General features: G+C 33.3%; 2 protein-coding genes across 4 annotated transcripts; one reads left to right on the forward strand and one right to left on the reverse strand.

Moving 5' to 3' along the window:
• Nucleotides 1–266: 266 nt before the first annotated feature.
• On the forward strand, nucleotides 267–11,931 carry LOC146957203 (branched-chain-amino-acid aminotransferase-like protein 1). 3 transcript variants are annotated; one of them, XM_085741169.1, is made up of 19 exons: nucleotides 267–516; nucleotides 603–674; nucleotides 1,569–1,661; nucleotides 1,773–1,910; nucleotides 6,135–6,193; nucleotides 6,345–6,447; nucleotides 6,733–6,921; nucleotides 7,031–7,131; nucleotides 7,434–7,488; nucleotides 7,676–7,762; nucleotides 8,259–8,310; nucleotides 8,953–9,038; nucleotides 9,595–9,648; nucleotides 9,941–10,024; nucleotides 10,404–10,475; nucleotides 10,622–10,702; nucleotides 11,201–11,236; nucleotides 11,391–11,522; nucleotides 11,629–11,931. In XM_085741169.1, the coding sequence occupies exons 1-18, from the start codon at nucleotides 343–345 to the stop codon at nucleotides 11,517–11,519; spliced, it is 1,665 nt and encodes a 554-aa protein (XP_085597295.1). In that variant the 5' UTR covers nucleotides 267–342; the 3' UTR covers nucleotides 11,520–11,522; nucleotides 11,629–11,931. The 3 variants fall into 3 exon arrangements, with proteins under 3 accessions (XP_085597295.1, XP_085597297.1, XP_085597296.1); XM_085741171.1 differs by having other exon boundaries at nucleotides 11,391–11,506; XM_085741170.1 differs by lacking the exon at nucleotides 603–674.
• A 6,081-nt stretch (nucleotides 11,932–18,012) lies between these two features.
• Nucleotides 18,013–19,983, reverse strand: LOC146957204 (transcription factor bHLH94-like). Its single transcript, XM_085741172.1, has 3 exons — nucleotides 19,332–19,983; nucleotides 18,642–19,046; nucleotides 18,013–18,529 (listed from the first exon to the last, which is right to left on the reverse strand). The coding sequence occupies exons 1-3, from the start codon at nucleotides 19,830–19,832 to the stop codon at nucleotides 18,434–18,436; spliced, it is 1,002 nt and encodes a 333-aa protein (XP_085597298.1). The 5' UTR covers nucleotides 19,833–19,983; the 3' UTR covers nucleotides 18,013–18,433.
• Between the last annotated feature and the right edge of the window lie 1,613 nt (nucleotides 19,984–21,596).

Below are 21,596 nucleotides of genomic sequence, written 5' to 3' on the forward strand. Positions count from 1 at the left end.
TATATTTAAGTCTGTTTTGTTGTTGTTGCTGCTTGAAGCTATTTATCCATTGATTACCACTTCCTTTGCTCCACACATCTTTGTATTTCGTTGGTGTGATTTTATCGGAATTCACAACAATATTTTTTTTAATATTTTTTACATAGATTTTACAAAGTTACGTGGATTTGAGTGGAGTGGTGTGAAAGTGCGTTCCAAGTATACAGTAGTGCGTTGTAGTTGACTCTAGTTTTTCAATAAGGATAGTACTCGCATTGATTTGCATTGATTATAATTTATTATAGAGGCGTTGGAAACTCTTTATTAATCATCCAAAAATTCGATTCCATAGCTTAGGCGAAGATGGAGGTGGAAGTGATTCACTCATGGTCTGCACCAAGATCTCTTAGCACAAGTCTAATGTACTCTTTTTCTCAAAGGGATGATATAAATGTCCTTGATGAGCCTCTCTATTCTCATTTCCTCCGTGTTAGTGGCTTCGATCGACCTTACAGAGATGAAGTACTCTCCAATATGGTACTATTTCTCGCTCATCTCTCATCTCTTCATCTCTCTTAATTCAAGTACCTCTTTTCTGTTACTCTTTCAATTGTATGCAACAGGAATCTGATGGAAATAAGGTTGTTAATGACGTAATTTACGGTTCTGGAAACAAAAAGTATAGATTCTGTAAGGTAGATTGCATTCTCCTTCAACAATTCTATTTTAGATATGTTTAGATATCATTTTAGTCCCCGTAATTATAACCTTTTTTTTTTTTTTTTTTTTGTACCCACAAGTTCTTTTTCTGTTTATTTTTTAGTGTATATTTGGTTCTGCGTTGACAAAAATTGATTTTGAGTGAATTGATTCTGACAAAAGTGAGTTGCAGATAAAATGATTTATGTTTGGACTACATTCCTTTAAAAGTGAGTTGAATTATTAATTTGTGTGTTAGAATCAATTTTAGAATGGAAAGCTACAAATAGTAGCTTCGAGTAGTATTGCTTTTAGTTCCCACAATTGATTTCTCAAAAAAGAAAAAAAACCAAACATAATTTTATAGAGTTAGAATTGCTTTTGGGACTTGAAAAGCACTTCTAAGGCATCTAAAAGTGAAACCAAACACCTTAGTCATAATTACAGCTTATCCGGCCATGTAGCAGCAGCACATGGTGTGATTATATTGAGTCACGTATGACGTCAGGACTGGAATCAACAGTTTTTGAATTTGCAGGGACTTAACCAAAACACTCTATAATGACAGAGACTAAATCATATTTGTACTTTTTAGATACTATTTGTTTTCCTTTGTTGTTTAAATTGCGAGTTCTTAGTACTGCTTGTTTAAAGAGATAAGTGTTGTTGTCTAATAGCAGTTATAGTGAAATCTGAACAAATCGCTATTATTCGAGGATACACTATTTAGTACAAAGTGTTGTCAAATAGCAGTGCCATAGCACCATACAACAGTGGAATTCGAACAAACCGTTGGATAATAATCTAATCAAATGTGAATTCTTTGTTTGTAGTTATTGGATTTGTGATATCTATAACTAGATCACTAATCATTACTTGGTTGCCTTCAGCATATATCAAAACAAAGGGTGCTTGGTTTGCCGGAGGATCTAGTGAAAAAAGGAAAGCATTTCATTCTCATAAGAAATCCTCTTGACATATTAGTAACACTCTTATTTCTTATTTATGAATAATAAAAAGCAAAACAACTTTCATTTATTTCCGTTTCTCATATGCTCGTTCAATGGTTGATGATATCATTGTGTGTCCTCCAGCCGTCCTTTGACAAGGTTGTGCCTCCATCGTTCTTTGAGTTGGGTTTGGCGGAGCTTGTTTCTATTTATAATGAACTCTGCGAGAATGGAAAAAGACCGCCTGTTATTGATGCTGCAGAACTTCAAAAAGATCCCGAGGTATTTCAGTTTTTGAACATGCTTGATTTTGATTCCTTAATGAAGTATGAAAAACAAGATCACATTCTGTTGATTTAATGAGATGTCTTAAGACTGAAAATATGTTTTACTATATCATATTATGTGGGGAGAATGTACATTTATATGGGTAGGAGTCTCCTAGTTAACCCCTAATTAATAAAGAAAAGAAGATTAATCAATACAATCAATACAATAAATAGTGAAGTTAAAACTATACAGACACAACTTTTCAATATCTCAACACTCCCCCTCAAGGTGGTGCGTATACATCATATGCATCCATCTTGTCACATATGTAAGTTATCCGAGGACTCCGTAGAGATTTAGTAAAGATATCAGCAAGTTGATCCTTGGAATTGACAAATGAGGTTCTGATGATTCCGGTGATAATCTTCTCTCTAAGAAAGTGACAGTCAACTTCAATATGCTTTGTCCTCTCGTGAAAAACTGGATTGGAGGAGAGGTGTAAAGCTGATTGATTATCACATACAAGTTCCATTTGACCAACCTCACAAAAATGTAATTCTTGCAGTAAATGTTTCAACCACACAAGCTCACATGTAGTATGAGCCATAGCTCGATACTCGACTTCTGTACTCGACCGGGCGACAACAGAAGTAGACCGTCTATCACTTGTATCTCCTGCCCAATCGGCATCTGAATACCCAACAATATTTGTGTGGCCCCTATCAGTGAAAACAAGTCCTTTTCCGGGTGCTCTTTTGATATACTTAAGAATTCGAACAACTGCATTCCAATGATTGACACAAGGAGAGTTAAGAAACTGACTTACGATGCTAACTGGAAAAGATATGTCCGGTCTGGTCAAGGTGAGATAATTCAATTTTCCCACTAGTCTTCGGTATCTGCCTGGATCATAATAGGGCTCCCCCTAGTTAGGAAGAAGCTTTACATTAGGATCCATAGGAGTATCAACTGGTTTACAATCTATAAGACCTGTTTCCTCCAAAATATCAAGGGCATACTTCCTCTGAGAGATAGCAATACCAGAATTTGATTGAGCCACTTCAATCCCGAGAAAGTAACGAAGAGGACCTAAGTCCTTAGTCTGAAAGTTTTGAAATAGATGTTGTTTTAATGCCTTGATACCTTCGTAATCATCACCGGTAATTACAATATCATCAACATAAACCACAAGGTATATATATTTATTTGATGTTGAGCATTTAAGAAAAACAGAATGATCTGATTCGCAACGGGTCATCCCAAACTGTTGTAGAACTTTGCTGAATCGACCAAACCATGCTCGAGGCGATTGTTTCAATCCATACAAGGACTTTTTCAATTTGCATACCAAACCATGCCCCCCTTGAGCAACAAACCCAGGAGGTTGCTCCATATAAATCTCTTCTTCCAAGTCACCATGCAAGAAAGCATTTTTGATATCCAACTGAAACAGGGGCCAACGTCTCATGGCAGCCATAGCTATAAAGAGGCGAACAGATGTCATCTTCGCAACTGGTGAGAAGGTATCACTATAATCCTGACCATAAACTTGAGTATAACCTTTTGCCACTAACCGAGCCTTTAATCGATCAACCTGTCCATCAGGTCCCACTTTGACATTAAACACCCACCTGCAACCAACAATAGATTTTCCAAGAGGAGGTGGAACAAGCTCCCAAGTTTGGTTTGATTCTAACGCAATCATCTCATCAATCATGGCCTGTTTCCACCCAGGATGAGATAATGCTTCATGAAGTGTCTTAGGAATTGAGACAGTTGAAAGAGCAGAAACAAAAGCCAAGTAGGAAGGAGACAATCGGTGGTAGCTCAAAAAATTATAAATAGGATGAGGATTAGCGGTAGACCTTTTATCTTTACGAAGAGCAATAGGTAAGTCAATAGGACGCTCAAGTGGAACCGCAGCAGGAGAAGAGACTGGAACAATATCTGAATCACTAGAATTAGTAGCAGGGGTCTTGGGACTTGAATTATTGGAATCAATAGGAGCTGTTTCTGGAGCTTCAACATGTCGACGCTCATAAGTAATACCATATCGACGGAACTCATCGTTACCTTGTGACTGTGGAGGATTTTGAGTAGAGACAAATGGCTCAAATAGAGGAATGGGCATCACCTGGGAAGTAGTAACATCAGATGTAGAAGTTGTAGAACCAGATGTAGTGGGTGAAGCAAAGAATGGTTTATCCTCAAAGAAAGTAACATCTGCTGAAACATAAAAACGATGCGCAGATGGAGAATAACAACGATACCCCTTTTGGGTTTTAGAATATCCCAAAAACACACATTTGACAGCTCGAGCAGACAATTTATCACGGCCAGGAGAGAGATCATGTACAAAACACGTAGATCCAAACACACGAAGAGGGACAGCGTACAGAGGATCCTTAGGAAACAAAAGTGAGTATGGAATTTCATTACCCAATACCGATGATGGCATGCGGTTTATCAAATAACAGGCAGTGAGAATGGCATCACCCCAAAATCTGGAAGGTGCATGAGCGTTGATCAATAAAGTTCGAGCTGTGTCAACCAAATGACGATGTTTTCTTTCAGCGACACCATTTTGTTGCGGTGTGTGAGGACAGCTGGACTGATGTATAATACCATGAGAAGCCAAGAAGGAGTTGAATGATGTAGAAAAATATTCTTTTGCATTGTCACTCCGTAAAATTCGAATTGTTTTACCAAATTGGGTCTTTATCTCTGAACAAAACGTTTGAAAGGCACCAAATAATTCTGAACGATCCTTCAATAAGGTGATCCAGGTGCATCTAGAGAAATCATCAATGAAAGTGACATAATATTTGTATCCCAAAGTGGACGACACACGACTAGGACCCCAAACATCAGAATGGATGATATCAAAGGGAGACATTGATCTTTTATTGACACGACTTGGAAAAGATACTCTGACATGTTTGCCAAGCTGACATGATTCACAATCCAATGATTTTAAATGTGAAAGGTGAGGAACTAATACCTTAAACTTATCCAAACTTGGATGACCCAAACGACGATGAATGATATCTGGAGATGCAAAAACACCACAAATGGTGGATGGATGAGAATGGAGATAATAGAGACCCTGTGATTGAGATCCTGTTCCAATTGTCTTTCCCGTACTTCGGTCTTGTATAAGGAAAGAGTCGGAAGAAAATGTTATAGAACAATTGAGAGATTGAGTAAGTTTACTGATTGAGATCAAATTAAAAGGACTTCCAGGTACGAATAACACATAATTCAAGGATAGAGATGGCAGAGGAGAAGCTTGACCAATACCAGTAACTTGTGCCTTAGAACCATTAGCAACAGTAATGTTGTGAGGTATCTTAGGAGTTGACAAATTAGAGATAAGAGAGGGATCACCAACAACATGATCAGAAGCACCAGAATCTAAAACCCATGATCTAGTAGAGTGAGATAGGCACACCGTAGAATTGTTGAAATGAGCCAATGTGGCTGAAGAGGAAACTGGTTGGATCCCCATTAAACAACACGAAACAAAAACCAGGACGGTTCCCTTTGAACACCGAACGACTGAATTGAGAAAAGAAAATATAATAAAAACATAGGGCTAGCCTTGACAGCGACTGAACCCAAAAACAAGACTAGGATTTCAGAACCATGCTCTGGATACCATCTTAAGACTGAAAATATGTTTTACTATATCATATTATGTGGGGAGAATGTACATTTATATGGGTAGGAGTCTCCTAGTTAACCCCTAATTAATAAAGAAGATTAATCAATACAATCAATACAATAAATAGTGAAGTTAAAACTATACAGTCACAACTTTTCAATATCTCAACAAGATGAAAATAAATTCAAAGAGGAATCAGAATAGGCGGAATATATGCATCTGCCTGCCCTTTGGGAAGAGAATGGCAATTTATATTGTCTATTAGCGGCTCTCTAGACCCTTGGTTGACTAAGGATATGAAATCTCTGATTTGTATTGTTAGCATGTAAGCTTTTGTCACCAAAACCACATAACAAATTCTAGACCAGAATACTTTTTTTGAAAGATCACCAAATTTTTTATGAAATCTGCCAAAGTAGTTCACCTTATTCTTTCAACATGTCTTGGAAATTTTCTATATGTCCTAATTTATGTAAGTTTTATGTTTTTTCTTGATACATTAGACTGACTTTTATGCAAACCTGAATTCCACTTTTAATCTTACTTCAATTTTTTATCGTTTTAATTTGCAGGCTACTTTACGGGGTCTCTGTGATGATTTGGAGATTCCTTTTCAACCAGCAATGCTCAGGTATAGAGTGTTCATTTTGCAAGTCATGACCTTGTAATGCTAAGTTTTGTCAAAGCATTCTTTATGTTTAGTTTATATCGAAACTGCTACTATACAACAATGTTAATGCATACATATATGGGAATTGACAACTGAATTTTAAACTTGTCAGTTGGGAAGCAGGTCCAAAACCAATAGATGGCTTGTGGGCCCCTTGGTGGTATAATGGTGTACATAAATCTACTGGTTTTAAGGAACAAAGAAAGGATACTGAGGTATGCAGTTGCTTTGTGAATGCCTTCTGTTTAGTTCCCGTTAAAAGAAGTCCAGGTCATTATATCATTTGCAGCAACCCCCGAAATCTTTTTCAATGTTTCCACAGTTGTGCATAAATAGTATATAGCTTAATCTTATCGCAATTGAACACAAGGTTGATGTTTTATAGATATCCCTGTGCTTTCTTTCCATGTACAGTATTAAATCCCATATATTTCCTTATGATTGGTTGGGGCCTGGGGGAAATCCTGGTGAGTTATGCTGTATTGTTATTTCCTTTTCAGCCATTTCCCTTTTCTCTCTATGATTTGTTGGAGCAAAGTCTACCTCTTTACAACATGCTTCGGCGCCATGTAAAGAAGAAGTCATCCCTTCTGAGCTCTCCTTTGCTTTCCCCCGACCTTCCAGTTCCTGCAAATGAAAAATTGCTCGCTTGGGTCGGTGATGAGATTGTGCCACGTGAGAGTGCTAAGGTACTTGTTTTACAACATTAAGGTTTCTACTAACCAGAATAAGGCACATGATTTACGTGATTTAGCATGCATTATGGTGATTTTAAATTTTTGTTCTGTTATATATCAGGTTTCTGTGTTTGATTCAGTTGTCCAAGGTGGCGACTCGGTTTGGGAGGGTCTTCGAGTGTATAAAAATAAGATATTTAAACTTGAGGAACATCTAGATAGGTATGTATCCCTCAAAAAAAAAAAAAAATCTAGATAGGTATGTAGTTTAAAAACTTGAGAAATTGAAAGTTGATATCCGGAGCTGTCATGTATATATTTTGGTTTCATTTCATTCAGATTCAATTGAAAATGCCCAATAATTGAAAGTTGAACATCTAGATTCAATTTCATTCAGTTATGTATTTTGGTTTCATTCAGTTGTATTTTGTAGATTGGTTATTCATTCTGTACTGATTAGATGATTTTATTTATAAAAGCATCTGCTCTTCATTAATGTAATTGATTTTCATATATCTCACCAGGATATCGGATTCAGCTAAAGCTTTGGCTTTTGAAAATGTTCCATCGCGAGATGAGGTGAGTCCGAAGATGGCTTCTGTTCATCTATCATGTGTCTCAGACTGTTGCCTCATTTTATATCCTGATTGGCTTTGTGTTTGATGTTTCTGGATCTTACTGAAAAACCAAGTGCTAATTCAGTTATCCTCGCTCTTGTTTACTTCATAATTCGTAGTGATGAATGTTGTTGTAACATATATTGCAGATTAAGGAAGCTATTTTCAAAACCCTTATTAGGAATGGAATGTTTGACAATGCCCACATCCGACTTTCTCTAACACGAGGAAAGAAGGTTTTATTCTCCTGGACTCTTTGTTTAATTTATGTAAATTGTTTGATTGCTAATAATTCTAAATTTCTATTTGATTCTTCAATTGACATGGAAATGGCTGACGTTATATAGTAATTCTTTATTTGCATAAATTACAAGGGTGTAATTACAAATATATTAGTTTAGTGCCTGATTACAATTTTTTTTTTTAGTTTAGGAACCTATTTAGGGGAATTAGAAAATTATTCAATGGGAATTGTGTTCATACTGGATATTATTTTCTTATAAGACTGATGAAACTTAAACCCAGTCACTTGAGTTATCTTTTTCTTGTATGGCTGATCAATGAAACCCTGTAAACATGCAATATGCTGTACTGTAGCCTATTGTTTCATTAGCGGTGAACCGTCGACTATATTTTATATTATTTGCAACCGAAGTTATGAAACTATCAACCATATTTAATTCAGTTGCGAAACCGACCACTTACCAATTTTATGTTATCTTCTTTTCTAAGGTTACCTCTGGGATGAGCCCAGCATTGAATCTGTATGGATGCACATTAATTGGTAACAACCTATCCTTCAATAAGTAATAATGATATTGGTCCCAAGATATTTATGTTTTTTTACATAATATATGTATGTCAATGTTGGAATTAATTAGAAAATTTTATGGATTGATATAACAAAATCTATTCTATCATTTCCACTTTTTTCAAGGGAATGGTGTTTGCGAGAAAATGTCTAATGGAAAAATGTGATCCATCTACCAGAATCCAATGAGTGGGAAAAACAACCTTTGTTGTTGTTGATATATTGATTGAATGCATGACTTAGCATTCAAGAAGATCATAGGAAGAAATATCCTCGAGAAGAGCTTCAATATTGGGAAACTTTGAAATTACTTATGTTTTGGTTGCAAAACAACCGTCTTATGTGATTTGACATGATGGACGATCTAATTTAACTCTTTTGCAAGGCAATCTAAGCTCCATTTTTTTGTCAACAAAAAAAAAAAAAGCTCCATCGTTAGGGATTTACGTAATTTTTTATGATGGTTAATCGAGTCATTTAATAAACTTGGCTGCTATTAAGAGCAACAAGTTAAGCTGTTAAGTTTAAAACCTTCATTATTTCATTTGTCAACAACTTGCTTTTCTAATGGATGGGATGTGTTATACTGAAATTGGTCCTTGATGAATTACGCAGTGCTTGCCGAATGGAAGCCCCCTGTTTATGATAATGAGCGTGGTATAGTTCTTGTAACTGCCACCACGCGCAGGAACTCACCAAACGTAAGTTTCTTGTTTGTATAATTGTTAGTTTGAAGGGTTTTATTTTAATAATCTATGCTGGAAGTCTTGTCATGATTTTCATTCTTTCACGTATGGAACTCTGATTTTGTTCATAATGATAATTGAAATTGGCATGGGATTGTTGCTTGTGATATACTCCCTCCGGTCTCAAATATAAGGAAAGAAATGTTATGTTTGGTTGTCTTAAATATAAGAAAAAGTTAGCCGCTTCTGTCATATTTAACGCTATTATTCCCACATTACCCTTCAATGAATTTAGATTTAACCCTTTCATTTTAGTGGAACAAGTTCTCACCATTGGGTAATTTGGAAAATATAATACCTTTTTTTTACTCTTAGAACATTAAATGAGAATAACTACTTTTTTTAATGGATGTGAAAGTAGTTATTTTTGCTTATATATGAGACCGGTGGGAGTAGCTTTTAATCAGTGAGATTAATTCAAAACCAACAACATCCTAGTTTTAGTAACATACTCTTTTTTGGTCTATCTAGTTGATTGTTTGTTCTCCTTTTTATTTGTTTGTTTTACCAGAGTTTGGACTCAAAGATACATCATAATAACCTCCTCAATAACATACTCGCCAAGGTAATTTGCTATTCACCTTGTGATTTTTTACATATATTAATGCAAAATGGAATAAGTTATGAGTAGTACTAATGCTGATAGATTTTATACATAAGAACAAGGGAGTTTGTTTTAAGCTAATCATGAATTTGGATAGGTTAATCCTTAGATCAATATCCATGTATATTGTGGGGAATAATTAATATGAAAATATGTAATTTAACAAGTGAAACTATGGAAAAACCTTAGCTTTAACACATTTTTTATGTTAGTATGATGTTTCAGACAAATGCCGTTATTTGGTTTGGTGCAGGTTGAAGGCAATAATGCAAAAGCAGACGATGCAATAATGCTTGACAAGGATGGTTTTGTCTCTGAAACCAATGCAACTAACATCGTATGTCTTGAACCTTGACTCAACTGTTTTAAATGTCTCTGTTCTTTGTTTTGATAATTATATACTAGGGTTGCCAGATAGCAAGGAGTTGATTCTTGGAGTTCAACTCCTAGACTATTGATTTACACAGTATTGATCATTTATTTTGATTACATACTCTGTCAATTTAATGCATAGCTTATGCAAACTCATCTTCTTGCAAAAGATTCTTTTCCCTCTCAGCTTGCTACTCAAATGGTAATAAAATCTCGTTATTTGAGAATTGTGATGAATTAAGAGATTTTCCTTTTGTGTTTCTTTTTGCCCCAAGTTTCGCTTGCAACTGACAATGGTAGACTGCATGCACATTTCGACTGACATATTGCTTTACTTTGTGTAGTTCATAGTTAAGAAAGGCCGTGTTTTGACGCCACATGCTGATTACTGTCTTCCTGGCATTACTCGAGCAACTGTAAGTGCAAAATTCCTTTTCTCTCAATGAGATTTGTTTGTTAATGCATTTTATTTTGTGGAAATTTGCTTATAAGTATATTTTATTATCTTGAAGTTATTATTATATTTTGGTACTTACGGAACTAAGGTGTCTCACAATTTAAGGTCATGGATCTTGTGGTGAAGGAGCATTTTATTTTAGAAGAGCGGAGAATCAGCCTGTCAGAAGTGCATACCGCAGATGAGGTTCACCAATAATATATTCTTTTCCAGAAATCTGTTAATTTTAGAAAACTGTTTCTTCTTTCAGTTGATTACGTATTTGTTGGACTTATGGAAATGAGGAATATGTAGCCAAATGTTACTCCTAGATTTCTAGAGCTTTTTGAACCACACTGAGATCACGGTTCACGACACAAGATTGCATTTATTGTGGAATTGAAGTTAGTTCATTAAAAAAAACAATGTTTAGATATATTACTCCTATCATATAGGCGTAATTAACTGCTTTCTGATTTATTGTGGAATCGTAGCAAAATTTAATTTAACTCCAATATGGGATTCAGTAGTTTTATTTCCATTAAATGATCATATTACGGATATAGTATTAATAATCTGCGAATTCTGCTACTTGTACTGAATAGCATTATTTTCTATATGTTCTATACTTCCAATTCTCCCTCTCTCTATTGGTTTGAATATTCAAATTTATGTCGAAGTAATAACTAGAAGACTGCCTTGCAGGTATGGACGACAGGAACAATGGGAGAACTAAGCCCGGTAAGTGCCTTATACCTTGCGAGTTCTTACACTTGTTGTTAGCACAATAATACCACATAAATCTGATGTTCAATAAACTTGGCGCTTCTTGCAACCATTTAGTAGATGTTTATTTTCTCATATGATGTGCAATACTTTTGTTTGCCACTTCCAGGTAGTGAAGGTTGATGGGCGCACAATTGGTGATGGAAAAGTAGGACCAATAACTAGAAAATTGCAGGCTGTTTATAAAAAGTTGACTGAAGAGTCGGGCGTACCAATTCAGAACTACCTCAAAACTTGAAAGGTATGCAATATTTGTGTTTTTTATACTTTCCAATACCGAATATTTGGACTTAATTTCCATAATCCTAATGTATATTGTTTTTAAATAAAATTCTTCAACTGTGCAGTTGGGACTTGGAAATAAGTGAAAATGGCTGGTCTGCCGCTGCTACCAATCTTAGCCTAGATCATCAATTTTTCAATCGAGAATAAAAATGTACTACTTCATTTACTCTGCCTTTTGGTCCCAAATAGAATTATTAGTTCCCGATTAGTTTATATATGCAATTTGAAACACAACTTTCATTGTTGAGTTTTTGTTCCTGCGGTCTAATACAGAAAGCTACCTAGATATGGTATCTTTATCTGTTTGTGTTTTTCCTCCTGTAGATATACATGTCAAAAATGTATATAGTATTTGATTTTCATTACCCTTTGAGCATGGTACAATCACAGACACAAACCAAACAACAAAAAGTCGCAATGAGTAATAAAAATGGTAGGCCGAGGAGACAAAGTTACAAACTTCTTTTGTTTTCAATATTTCCTACACAAATATGTTTAACTCTGATAACACCACCAATTAGATTTGACCTCTATGCTTCCTGAAGCGCAACCATGAGCGTCCCACAACTCTCGTGTTAACCTGTGCCCTACGACATTGCTGCCTTCAATTGGTGGAAAGATGTCACTCTAGGTTTGTCTAACATGTGTTAAAACAACTATAAGTATCAAATTTTTAATAAAAAACAATAATTATTTTTTAAAATTTATAAATATTTAATTTTTTTTAAACATACTATTTTAAATTTTTTAACTTGTACAAATTTACACATGATATAAAAAGCTAAATTAAAAAACCTAAATATATTTAATCCATTTTTTTATGTTAGTTGTGAATCATTTAAGTAGGGATGACAATTGGACCCAGACCAAATGGACACCCGCAAAAAATATCCGTTATGGGTAGGATAAAACCCCGCTTTCATGGGTCCGGGTTTGGGTATGGGTAATTATCCACAAATTTGAATGGGTATGGGCACGGGTATGGGCACTGTACTACCCAGCCCCGCAACCCGCATATATGTATTTATATATGATAAATAATTTATTTATTTTTTCTGTCAAAAAAAATAATTTATTTATTTTTGGTGTACAATTAATTAATCAATTAAACTATTTAAGCATAACCCTAAACCTAAAGTAATAATTTATTACTAGTTTTTTTACCCGGTGTTGCCCGGGTTAGACATATAATTAAGGATGAGTGAAATTCGCTATGTATGGTATCCGAATTTTTCGTTACAAAATTACCTTCATCTTTTGATACTTATTTTCTCGCCCCTCCCATAAAAAACATAATCTTAATATCTTTTAATTTGAAATTGTTTTGAGTTTTTTTTTTAGATCCTGGTTTTAAAAAAAAACAATAGCAAAGAGAAATAATGCACTGAAAAGTGATCTTTTTTTAAAGTTATAACGAACAACCTCATAGACCCTGTTTGTAACAAATTTAAATAAAAATGATTTTAACATTCAATAATTTAGAGATTTTTTTTTACTATTAATTAACATTAAAAAATAATCAGAGCATGTTTGACATTCAAAAATCATACTGGTTATTAACTTTCAAAAATAGTGTTTGGTAGTATGAATTTTTTAGTGGATATGATAAAAATTCGAAGAAAAAAAATTGTTGACATTCAAAAATCATACTGGTTATTAACTTTCAAAAATAGTGTTTGGTAGTATGAATTTTTTAGTGGATATGATAAAAATTCGAAGAAAAAAAATCAGTTTTAAAAAAAAATAGCAAATTTTAGAGCCAAGATTTTAGGGTTGAGGATTAACATTTAATGATGCAAATTTAGAGTCAAAATTTTAGGATTGAATTGTTGCAACCCTAATAAGAGATTAGTGGAGGGAAAAAATTAGGTTAAGTTGCTGCAGACTTAACAAAATTAATAAATAAGGATGACTTTAACATGCAACTTCACCTTTTGAACGTATAAATGATGTAAGGTATCTATTTTTTCTTTCTTTTTAGGGATATTTTGGATGTTTTTTTATTTGGCTAAATACTGCAATTCGTACTATTTTACGAGTTGATTTGAAATTTTTTGGATTAGTTTTATTTCAATTGTGATATTTTTTATTGTCTTTTAATGGTTAAAGTGCGGGTAATGGATGCGGGTATGGGCACTTAAATGCCCATAGGGTATGGGGAAGAGCACTAAAGTTGATGCCCATGAGGGTACGAGCTCGGGTACATACATTTTTTTCAAATGCGGATATGAGGATGAGTACTATAGTACCCTGCCTATTGGATATCCATTGTCATCCCTATCATTTAAGACTTGATAATTACATTTCTCATAGACATGTGTATTAATAATTTTATTTTATTTTTTAGATACGAAATTTTAAATAAGAATTTTAAGAACTATAAAAGGGAAAGAGTACTGTATATGCATACAACCAAGATTCATTGTTTACAAGCACTGTAGCCATAGCCTATAAATATTTTTGGTCGGAAAATAACTGCATACTTCTCACCCCTAATATAACTTCTAAAATTGTTGCCCTTGAAATTGTAAGTTATAGATCAATGGCTAATGTTATATTTGGGTATAGGTACACAAATTCTATCATTTGTGTACCTTAAATGCTATATTGTCCAAGCACAATATAGCATAACTTTCTCCACATCAACCCCAAGCAAAAGAGAGATAGAGATCAAAAGGATTTAGTTATAAGAACATAAATAACACAAGAAGGAATAAACCAAAAAATTCCTTCAAGGAACCCATAATTTATAGAATAATAAAAGATGAATAAACATTGCAATAGCTAGGCACATCTCTTGAGAGAGAGGGATTTATTTGGCTAAAAGAAATAAAAACTTTTTTGTGGAAGAATCTTTTTAAAAAAATATATGAATCGGACGGATATCCATCCATTAAAATCTAATAAGAATGGATTGGATGAACATTATATTTAATGGATGGATTTGATGGTTTTTTCAACAAAAAATATAGTGAATTGTAATTGACTAATAGATTTTTTTTTATCCATCCGTTTTGCTACCTCTAATTTAAATAGATATATTTAAACCCATTTAGATCATTATAATGGCAAAAGCAATTTTGATCCAAACGAAAAACTGTAACATAGCAACAATATTTCAATTGATTTTAAGTTTATTAGTTCCTTTTAAAAATATTTGTGTAAATGTTTACATGCTAAAAAATGTTTTCTCAAGTCCATATTATTGCAGTGTGGAAAAGAATATTTTGGGTCAGCTTCACCTTCAGGTCCAAGTACATACATTGAGAACTACATTTGGTACTGTCCTGTGATCCCCATAATTCAAGAAAGCAATAAAACATTCTTTGACTCAATCTGCTGTCGTTTTGCTCTACTTTACTATTCTGTAATACTCCATCCGTTTTAAAATGAGTGTCGCTTTAGCTCATTGCACACAGATTAAGGAATGAAATGAAATAATCATTAGACATAACACTTTTCCTAAACTGCCCTTACTTTATAAGAAAAAGACAAACTTAAAGTTGCATTGAAAATTGTGTGAGAGAAAAGTTGAAGAGGGTAAAGTTGAAAGAAAAAAATTAAAGTTGTATTGGAAATGTAAAGCGACATTCATTTTGAAACAATTTTTTTGGCTAAAGCGACACTTATTTTGAAACGAAGGGAATATTAATTGGCACATATAACTAAGGGTCCTCTCATTTTTTTATGTTGAGAAGAAGTGTATGGTGATATCAATCAATCTTATGACAATTTAATATTCCAGTAATCAGCACAGCCATTGAGTATGAATTTGGTTCCCCTTCATCAATTATTAGCCTCCTTTGCTCTTTTATTATTCTTCAGCATCTTCTAGTGACTATTTTTATTGATGCACACTATTTATTACTATAACTAGTCACGTATGTGGTCTCTCATACTATTATTTTGCCTTGGACTGTATATTACATGCTGTTATCGAGAACAGTTCTTTTTGCATTTCTTCTTATATGCATGTGTTGTTCATCTCTTAGTGCTGCAATCTAAGCCTAATTTTTTTTTAAATTGTAAAATAGACTTCATTAAATTGCTAGAACAAAGATAGTACACTCAAACTAGAGTATGAGTTAGGACATTCTCCATTAGCGTTATGAGTTAGGCAAGTCAAGTACACAGCAACAATACACATAAAGAGATCAAAATACAATGGAGCATAAACAAACCCATTAGTCGAACAAAAATTATCTCTCTTAGAACAAACCCATTAGTCGAGCAAGTCAAGTCCATATAATGAACCACATACATCATTAAATGAATGAACCTAAAAAGTGAATTTTGTTTATATTTTGAAACGGAGGGAGTACTTAACAAGATAATAATATAATTATCTCTCTTCTCTCTTTGATTCTTGTTATTATTCTATGAGTTTCATAACATTATTGATTTTCCATATTTTTGTATTTCTTCTTTTAATTAGGATTAAATGGACTATGAAGCAAACTTTGAAATAATGCAAGAGAGAGAGAGAGGGTTGGAATCTATATGAACGACAAGTCCCGCGCAAGAGAACAAGAAGGTGAAAACAAAACAGGTGTATTGAGAGTTGGAATCTTCTGAACTACAATTCAGGAGCTTCTTCAACAATCGATGAATCTCTACTATTTATATTATATCATATCATATTTTGCTAAGCTGTATAAGAGGACGCTATATGACCCTTGTAGGGTTCTGTAGACCGATTCATGTGAAATCTGACATTTATAATAGGGAAATGAGATGGTGAAAAAACAAAAAGCCAAATGCATGTTTGGTATAGCATCGTGTTTGTCCGAATTACTTTGAGTCACCATGATTTCTTGAAGCTACACTTTATAACTTTTGTAAAATTAGGATTAGTCATTGTGGTTATGATAAAATCACTAATCTTTTTTTTATAAGCAAAAGTGATGCAAGAGCACCACTAATAATCAATATATAAACCAAAAAAAGTACATGAAAAAAAAGGAGACTAGACCAGAACCTCTTCAAAAAGTGACAAACTTAAAGTTAGGTAATCCCAACCTATTTCTAATGTACTCAGGTCTCATCACCAATCAATAATAATCGCCAAATTATAAAAATAGTTTGACTTTTATGATAATCACTTTTAAAATCGTATATAGTTCGACTACATACATCATAAAAAAATTGCTTATAATTTAGACAAAATAGAGTAAAAAAAACTTAAGCAAACATTTGTAATTTTGGCCTTTAAACGTGATTTTTACACTTAATTTAATTTTTTAAACTTACTCTAACGTAAATGTATTCAAATATAAATCATTTTATAAAATTAATTTAATCAAACACACGCTAAGTCGGCCAAATTGGGTACTCAAATAATCATTTATTCTTCTCTATTTTATAAGTTTAATACAAAATTTAGTACTAATAGTTGCATATATAACTTTATGCTTTTCATTCTGATCTTGGAGATACTCAATAACCCCACCACCATTATCCAAGTTTCCTTTTTTTACATGGGGATCCGAGCTTACTATAGAGTAGTACTTTACTTTATGAGTCCATAATTTTCCAATGTGCTAATGTTTTGCATATTTTAAATAGTTCTAAAGTAATTCTAGACACACAAAAAAGTGACAATTCCTCTATTCCTCTATATAATACAAAATACATGTACACTCAAACACATGCATCAAAAGATTCCTGGATTCAACTTAGTAAATTTGATAACCCTTAATACTTGACACAATTGACTTTATTACGTATGCCAATGCATAATTTTGAGCTTAAATATCTTGAATAATATATTAGAAAAAATTATGAAAATTTGATATTTTAAAAATACTCATCGAGACAAATCTAACGACATCTTATATGATATTATTTATCAAAATTAGTATAAAAATATGGTCAAAGTAAGTTAGGTCAAAATTACACTTCATCTATTGCGGGACGGAGGGAGTAATAAGATTGGACTCTCTTTTTTTGTAGTGTGGAAATAATTCAAAGAGAAAGCTTTATTTCTTTTGAAACTGTGCTCCGCAGCTTTCCCCTGCAATTCAATCCCACTCCTTAGGACAAACTACAGACTAGGTGTGTCTTCTTTGACAGTTAAACCATTCTTTTGCAAGTCCGCAACATAATAATATAACACGACTTTTTTTGTTACATTTTCTTTTAATCAAATGTTACACATTTTAATGCATGTTTGTAAAGATGACGAGTTCGTCAAAATTACGTTGTTATTGTGATTTTGTTGAAATTTTAAGCGTAGATTTTACCAAAATTTTGACGGCAAACCAAAATTCTACCAAACTAACCACTTGTATTTCGGATGTTACCAAGACATATATATGAATCAAGAGTCAAGACCAATCCAAGTGAGAATTTTTAGTTTTATGGTTTTTTTAGTATTTTTCATTAAAACATGACAGCCAAATAAAAGAAAACAAAAAGGACTATTATTATATCTATGCAACAAAACAACAGCCTAAAATCTTCAGCTCTCATTTTCATTCAATGTTGTTTTGAGAAATTGTCAATTTCTATCATGACAATTTGGCTTATGGTTGTGAAGAAGACAAAGTCCTACCAATTTCCAACCAAGGTCGGTAGAATTGACCAATAACTATTAGGTTTGTCTCAAGCTGCACAATATAGCATAACTTTCTCCACATTAACCCCAAACAAAAGAGAGATAGAGATCAAAAGGATCTAGTTATAAGAACATAAATAACATAAGAAGGAATAAACCAAAAAATTCCTTCAATGAGCCCATAATTTATAGAGTAATAAAAGATAAATAAACATTGCAATAGCTAGACACATCTCTTGAAAGAGAGAGAGAGAGAGAGAGAGAGAGAGAGAGAGAGAGAGAGAGAGAGAATTTATAAGGTTAAATGGATCTTAATTCAACATTGCCTCTTGTTGAATCCTATTGACCATCTGGTATACAGCTGAAGCTATATCATCCACTGATCCCAGCTTGCAATCATCTTCAACCTAAATAAAAAAAAAAATTCAATGCATTTTCACTTTAATTAAGCACTTCCAAAAATTGTTCAAAGAAATCTAAAGCAACAAGAAAAAGTGAAAAGAAATAACAAACACAAACCTTAACACTGAGAGAGTAAAGAACAATTTCACCAGTAGTAGTAACATTTAAATGCAAGATTGTGAGACGCATGCTTTGCAAACCAGATACCATTTTCAAGAGCTGTTTTGGCCTCTTTCTTGATCTTATTTTAAGATTTGCATGGTTTTCCACCATTGTCACTTCTATGTCAGCAATGCAAGATTGAATCTCACCAACTTTTTCACCAATAGTAGCTGCAGAATTAGAATTATCACTTGTTGAATACTGTGGAAATGAAAAGAATTCAGAAAATGGCATGTTGTTTGATCCACCAGCTTCATCAGATTTCACTTCTCTTTCTTTCTTAGTACCAAGAAAATGAAACTTGTGCTCAAGCTCTTTAACAAAGTTAATAGCACCTCCAATTATAGAAGCTTGATCACCCTGCATTCACCAACAACAAAAAAACAAACACACTCAGTTTTTTGTTTGTCTTAGCCCTCTAGTTTCTAGAAGAAGGGAGCTCAGGTAATCTAAAGTTCGGCATGTGAGTACCAAGAACATGTAACTGCATGTTATAATCACGATGAGTTTGACGAAATCACAGTGATTTTTTTAAAACTCTAAAGTGAAGTTTATGTTAAAATCAAAGTGACACACCGTGATTCTACTAAACTCACTGTTAATCTAAACATATATTCTAAGTGATGTTATGTAAGTAGTAAGTACCCTTTGGATGTAAGAATCTGGCATTAGAGAGCGAAGAATAGAAAGATAGTCATTCATCTGCTTTCTTCTATTACGCTCAACAGCAATGTGAGTCATTCTCTGATTCTCAATTTCTTCTTTGTTTTTTCTGCTTCTAGCTCTGCGCCTTTTCGGACGAATAACTGTGTTCACAGAGGGTGAAGCATGAAAGTTTTGAGTGTTATTAGTAATAGTATTACTACTTGGATCAGTAGTGGTTTCTTGAACTTCATTCAAATGGGGTGGTGAAAAAGTGGAACCATTGTTATTCCAATCTACATAAGGAGGACAATTATTTTCTGTTTGGTTTTCTACAAAACTGAAAGATCTCTGTTCTTGTTGTTCTTTTGCAACAAAAGTGTTGAAGTTGAAGTTGTAAAAATCTTTGATTCCATAACTAAAAGGATCTTGTGTTTGTGGATAAACCACTGCTTCTAGAGCCATGTCTTTCACTCTATCTCTTTCCTCTTCAGGTAAACACATAACAATCAATCAATTTTATTTGTATCCTTCAAGGGAAAGTGGAAGATGATGGTGAATAAAATGTTAAGTATTTTTGGGCTTATAAAGGCCTTGTTCAAGGATACAACAATGGACAGTGATTTTTGCACGTGAAATTCCATTAAATGTATATAGATCATTAACTTTACACGGTTAAATAATAATATTAAAGATATAGTTTGCCAAGATTAATTGAATGATGGTTGTTAGATAAAATCAAAGCAATTTTAGTCAGCATCACTCTACTATTTTATTTTAGCATATGCGGTCCTTTAAGTTTGATTCATTTTCTCGATTGGTCTTTTAAGTTATTTTTCTTCGATACGGACCTTTAAATTACATTATGTTTGTATTGTAAGTCCTTTGTCACACTTTCAACAACGACTATAGCAATTAAAAGCATTTGATCATTAGAAACTCTACCAAATGTTGCAACCATATGTCCCTCATACTAATTCTTCAGAAAATTAAACAACCATAAAACCTTATAAACAATCTAAATTTCCTGATTTTTTTCTACAACCATTTTGGCACATGTAAAGCCTCTTAAAACTTGGTGATAAAAGTCTATCTGCACAATCAATGTCTTTTAACTTCCTCCACTTGCAAAGTAGCTTGGACAAGCAACTCACTTCACAGTTTGGATTAGATTTAAATATTTTATGACAATAATTCGAGAAAAAGCTCAAACTAAAGGACAAACATGCGTAATTTAATATAAACTAAAGGCAAATGGTGCAAACTTAATATAGCATAAAGGGTCAATTTGAAGGAAAAATTTAAAGGACCAATTCAAAGGAAAAAAAACATAAAGGTCCACTGTTTTTTTTTTTTTTTGCAATAGGGAGTTGAGACTGTTGAAATGAGACAATGCTTTTGACAAGCTTTAGTCATCTTTGGTTGCCTCCGGTGGCCGAGCCAAAAAGAAAAAAATTCGAATGGGTCACTAAAATGAACTATGATATATAAAACAAAATTTATGTTGTAGTGTGCATTAAACATAAAGTTGAAAATCAAAAAATTAAACAACATATATTAAAAATTTAAAATAATTCTCTACGCATATTTAGAAATCAAAACTAATACTTACACTAACTTCTCTTTCAATATAGATTGTCATGCTATATTTAGAATTAATGTCTCAAAATTAACGTATTATGCACTTCTCAAATAAATGAAATATCAATCATTTGATGAGATCCAAAAGTATATTTGTTCTTAAAGTAAACAAATCGCAAAGCATACACATGGAGGTGAAGATAATTGGGTGGGGCAGCTTGAAGTTTGTATCTCGGTATGATTTAAACTTTGTTACTGTCTTAATTAAACACTCAAGAGCACAAGTTAAATACCAAGAAATTAATCAAAGTTCATTAATTCTTTAACCATCCAGGTTTATTATCTTTAAAATTAATTAGGGATTTTGACTCAACATATTTTGGCAATCGTGACACAATTTTGACAGTATCAGGGCACTATATAAGCGTTTCAGTTCATTTTTTGAACAGAGCTTGAAGAGATAGAAACTTGGGATTACAAAGGAGGTAACTTTAGGGGTTGAGGGTCTTTGATTAGGGTTCTCTTAGATTGGGAAACATTGTAAAGACCTTGGGTGAGTGAAAATCATTGAGTGTCTTGTTCATTGGTGAGATTGGAAAAATGGGTAGAAATTAGGTTTATTTTTTGTGAGCTTGTTGAAGCTAATTTCTTGTAACCCATTTGTATCTCTTTGTAAGAACTCATTGA

The sequence above is a fragment of the Medicago sativa genome, chromosome 1 (genome assembly GCF_051527215.1).
Source record: "Medicago sativa cultivar Bolivia chromosome 1, Bolivia_mono, whole genome shotgun sequence".
Lineage (NCBI taxonomy): Eukaryota > Viridiplantae > Streptophyta > Magnoliopsida > Fabales > Fabaceae > Medicago > Medicago sativa.

Excerpts from the sequence above, each read along its gene's own strand:
- LOC146957203 (XM_085741171.1), top strand. The coding sequence starts at position 343 with ATGGAGGTGGAAGTGATTCACTCATGGTCTGCACCAAGATCTCTTAGC. Across the intron at positions 517-602 it reads ATGAAGTACTCTCCAATATG|GAATCTGATGGAAATAAGGT; the intron begins GTACTATTTCTC and ends TGTATGCAACAG. Across the intron at positions 6,922-7,030 it reads TGCCACGTGAGAGTGCTAAG|GTTTCTGTGTTTGATTCAGT; the intron begins GTACTTGTTTTA and ends GTTATATATCAG.
- LOC146957204 (XM_085741172.1), bottom strand. The coding sequence starts at position 19,832 with ATGTGTTTACCTGAAGAGGAAAGAGATAGAGTGAAAGACATGGCTCTA. Across the intron at positions 19,047-19,331 it reads CAGATTCTTACATCCAAAGG|GGTGATCAAGCTTCTATAAT; the intron begins GTACTTACTACT and ends TGGTGAATGCAG. Across the intron at positions 18,530-18,641 it reads TTTACTCTCTCAGTGTTAAG|GTTGAAGATGATTGCAAGCT; the intron begins GTTTGTGTTTGT and ends TTTTTTATTTAG.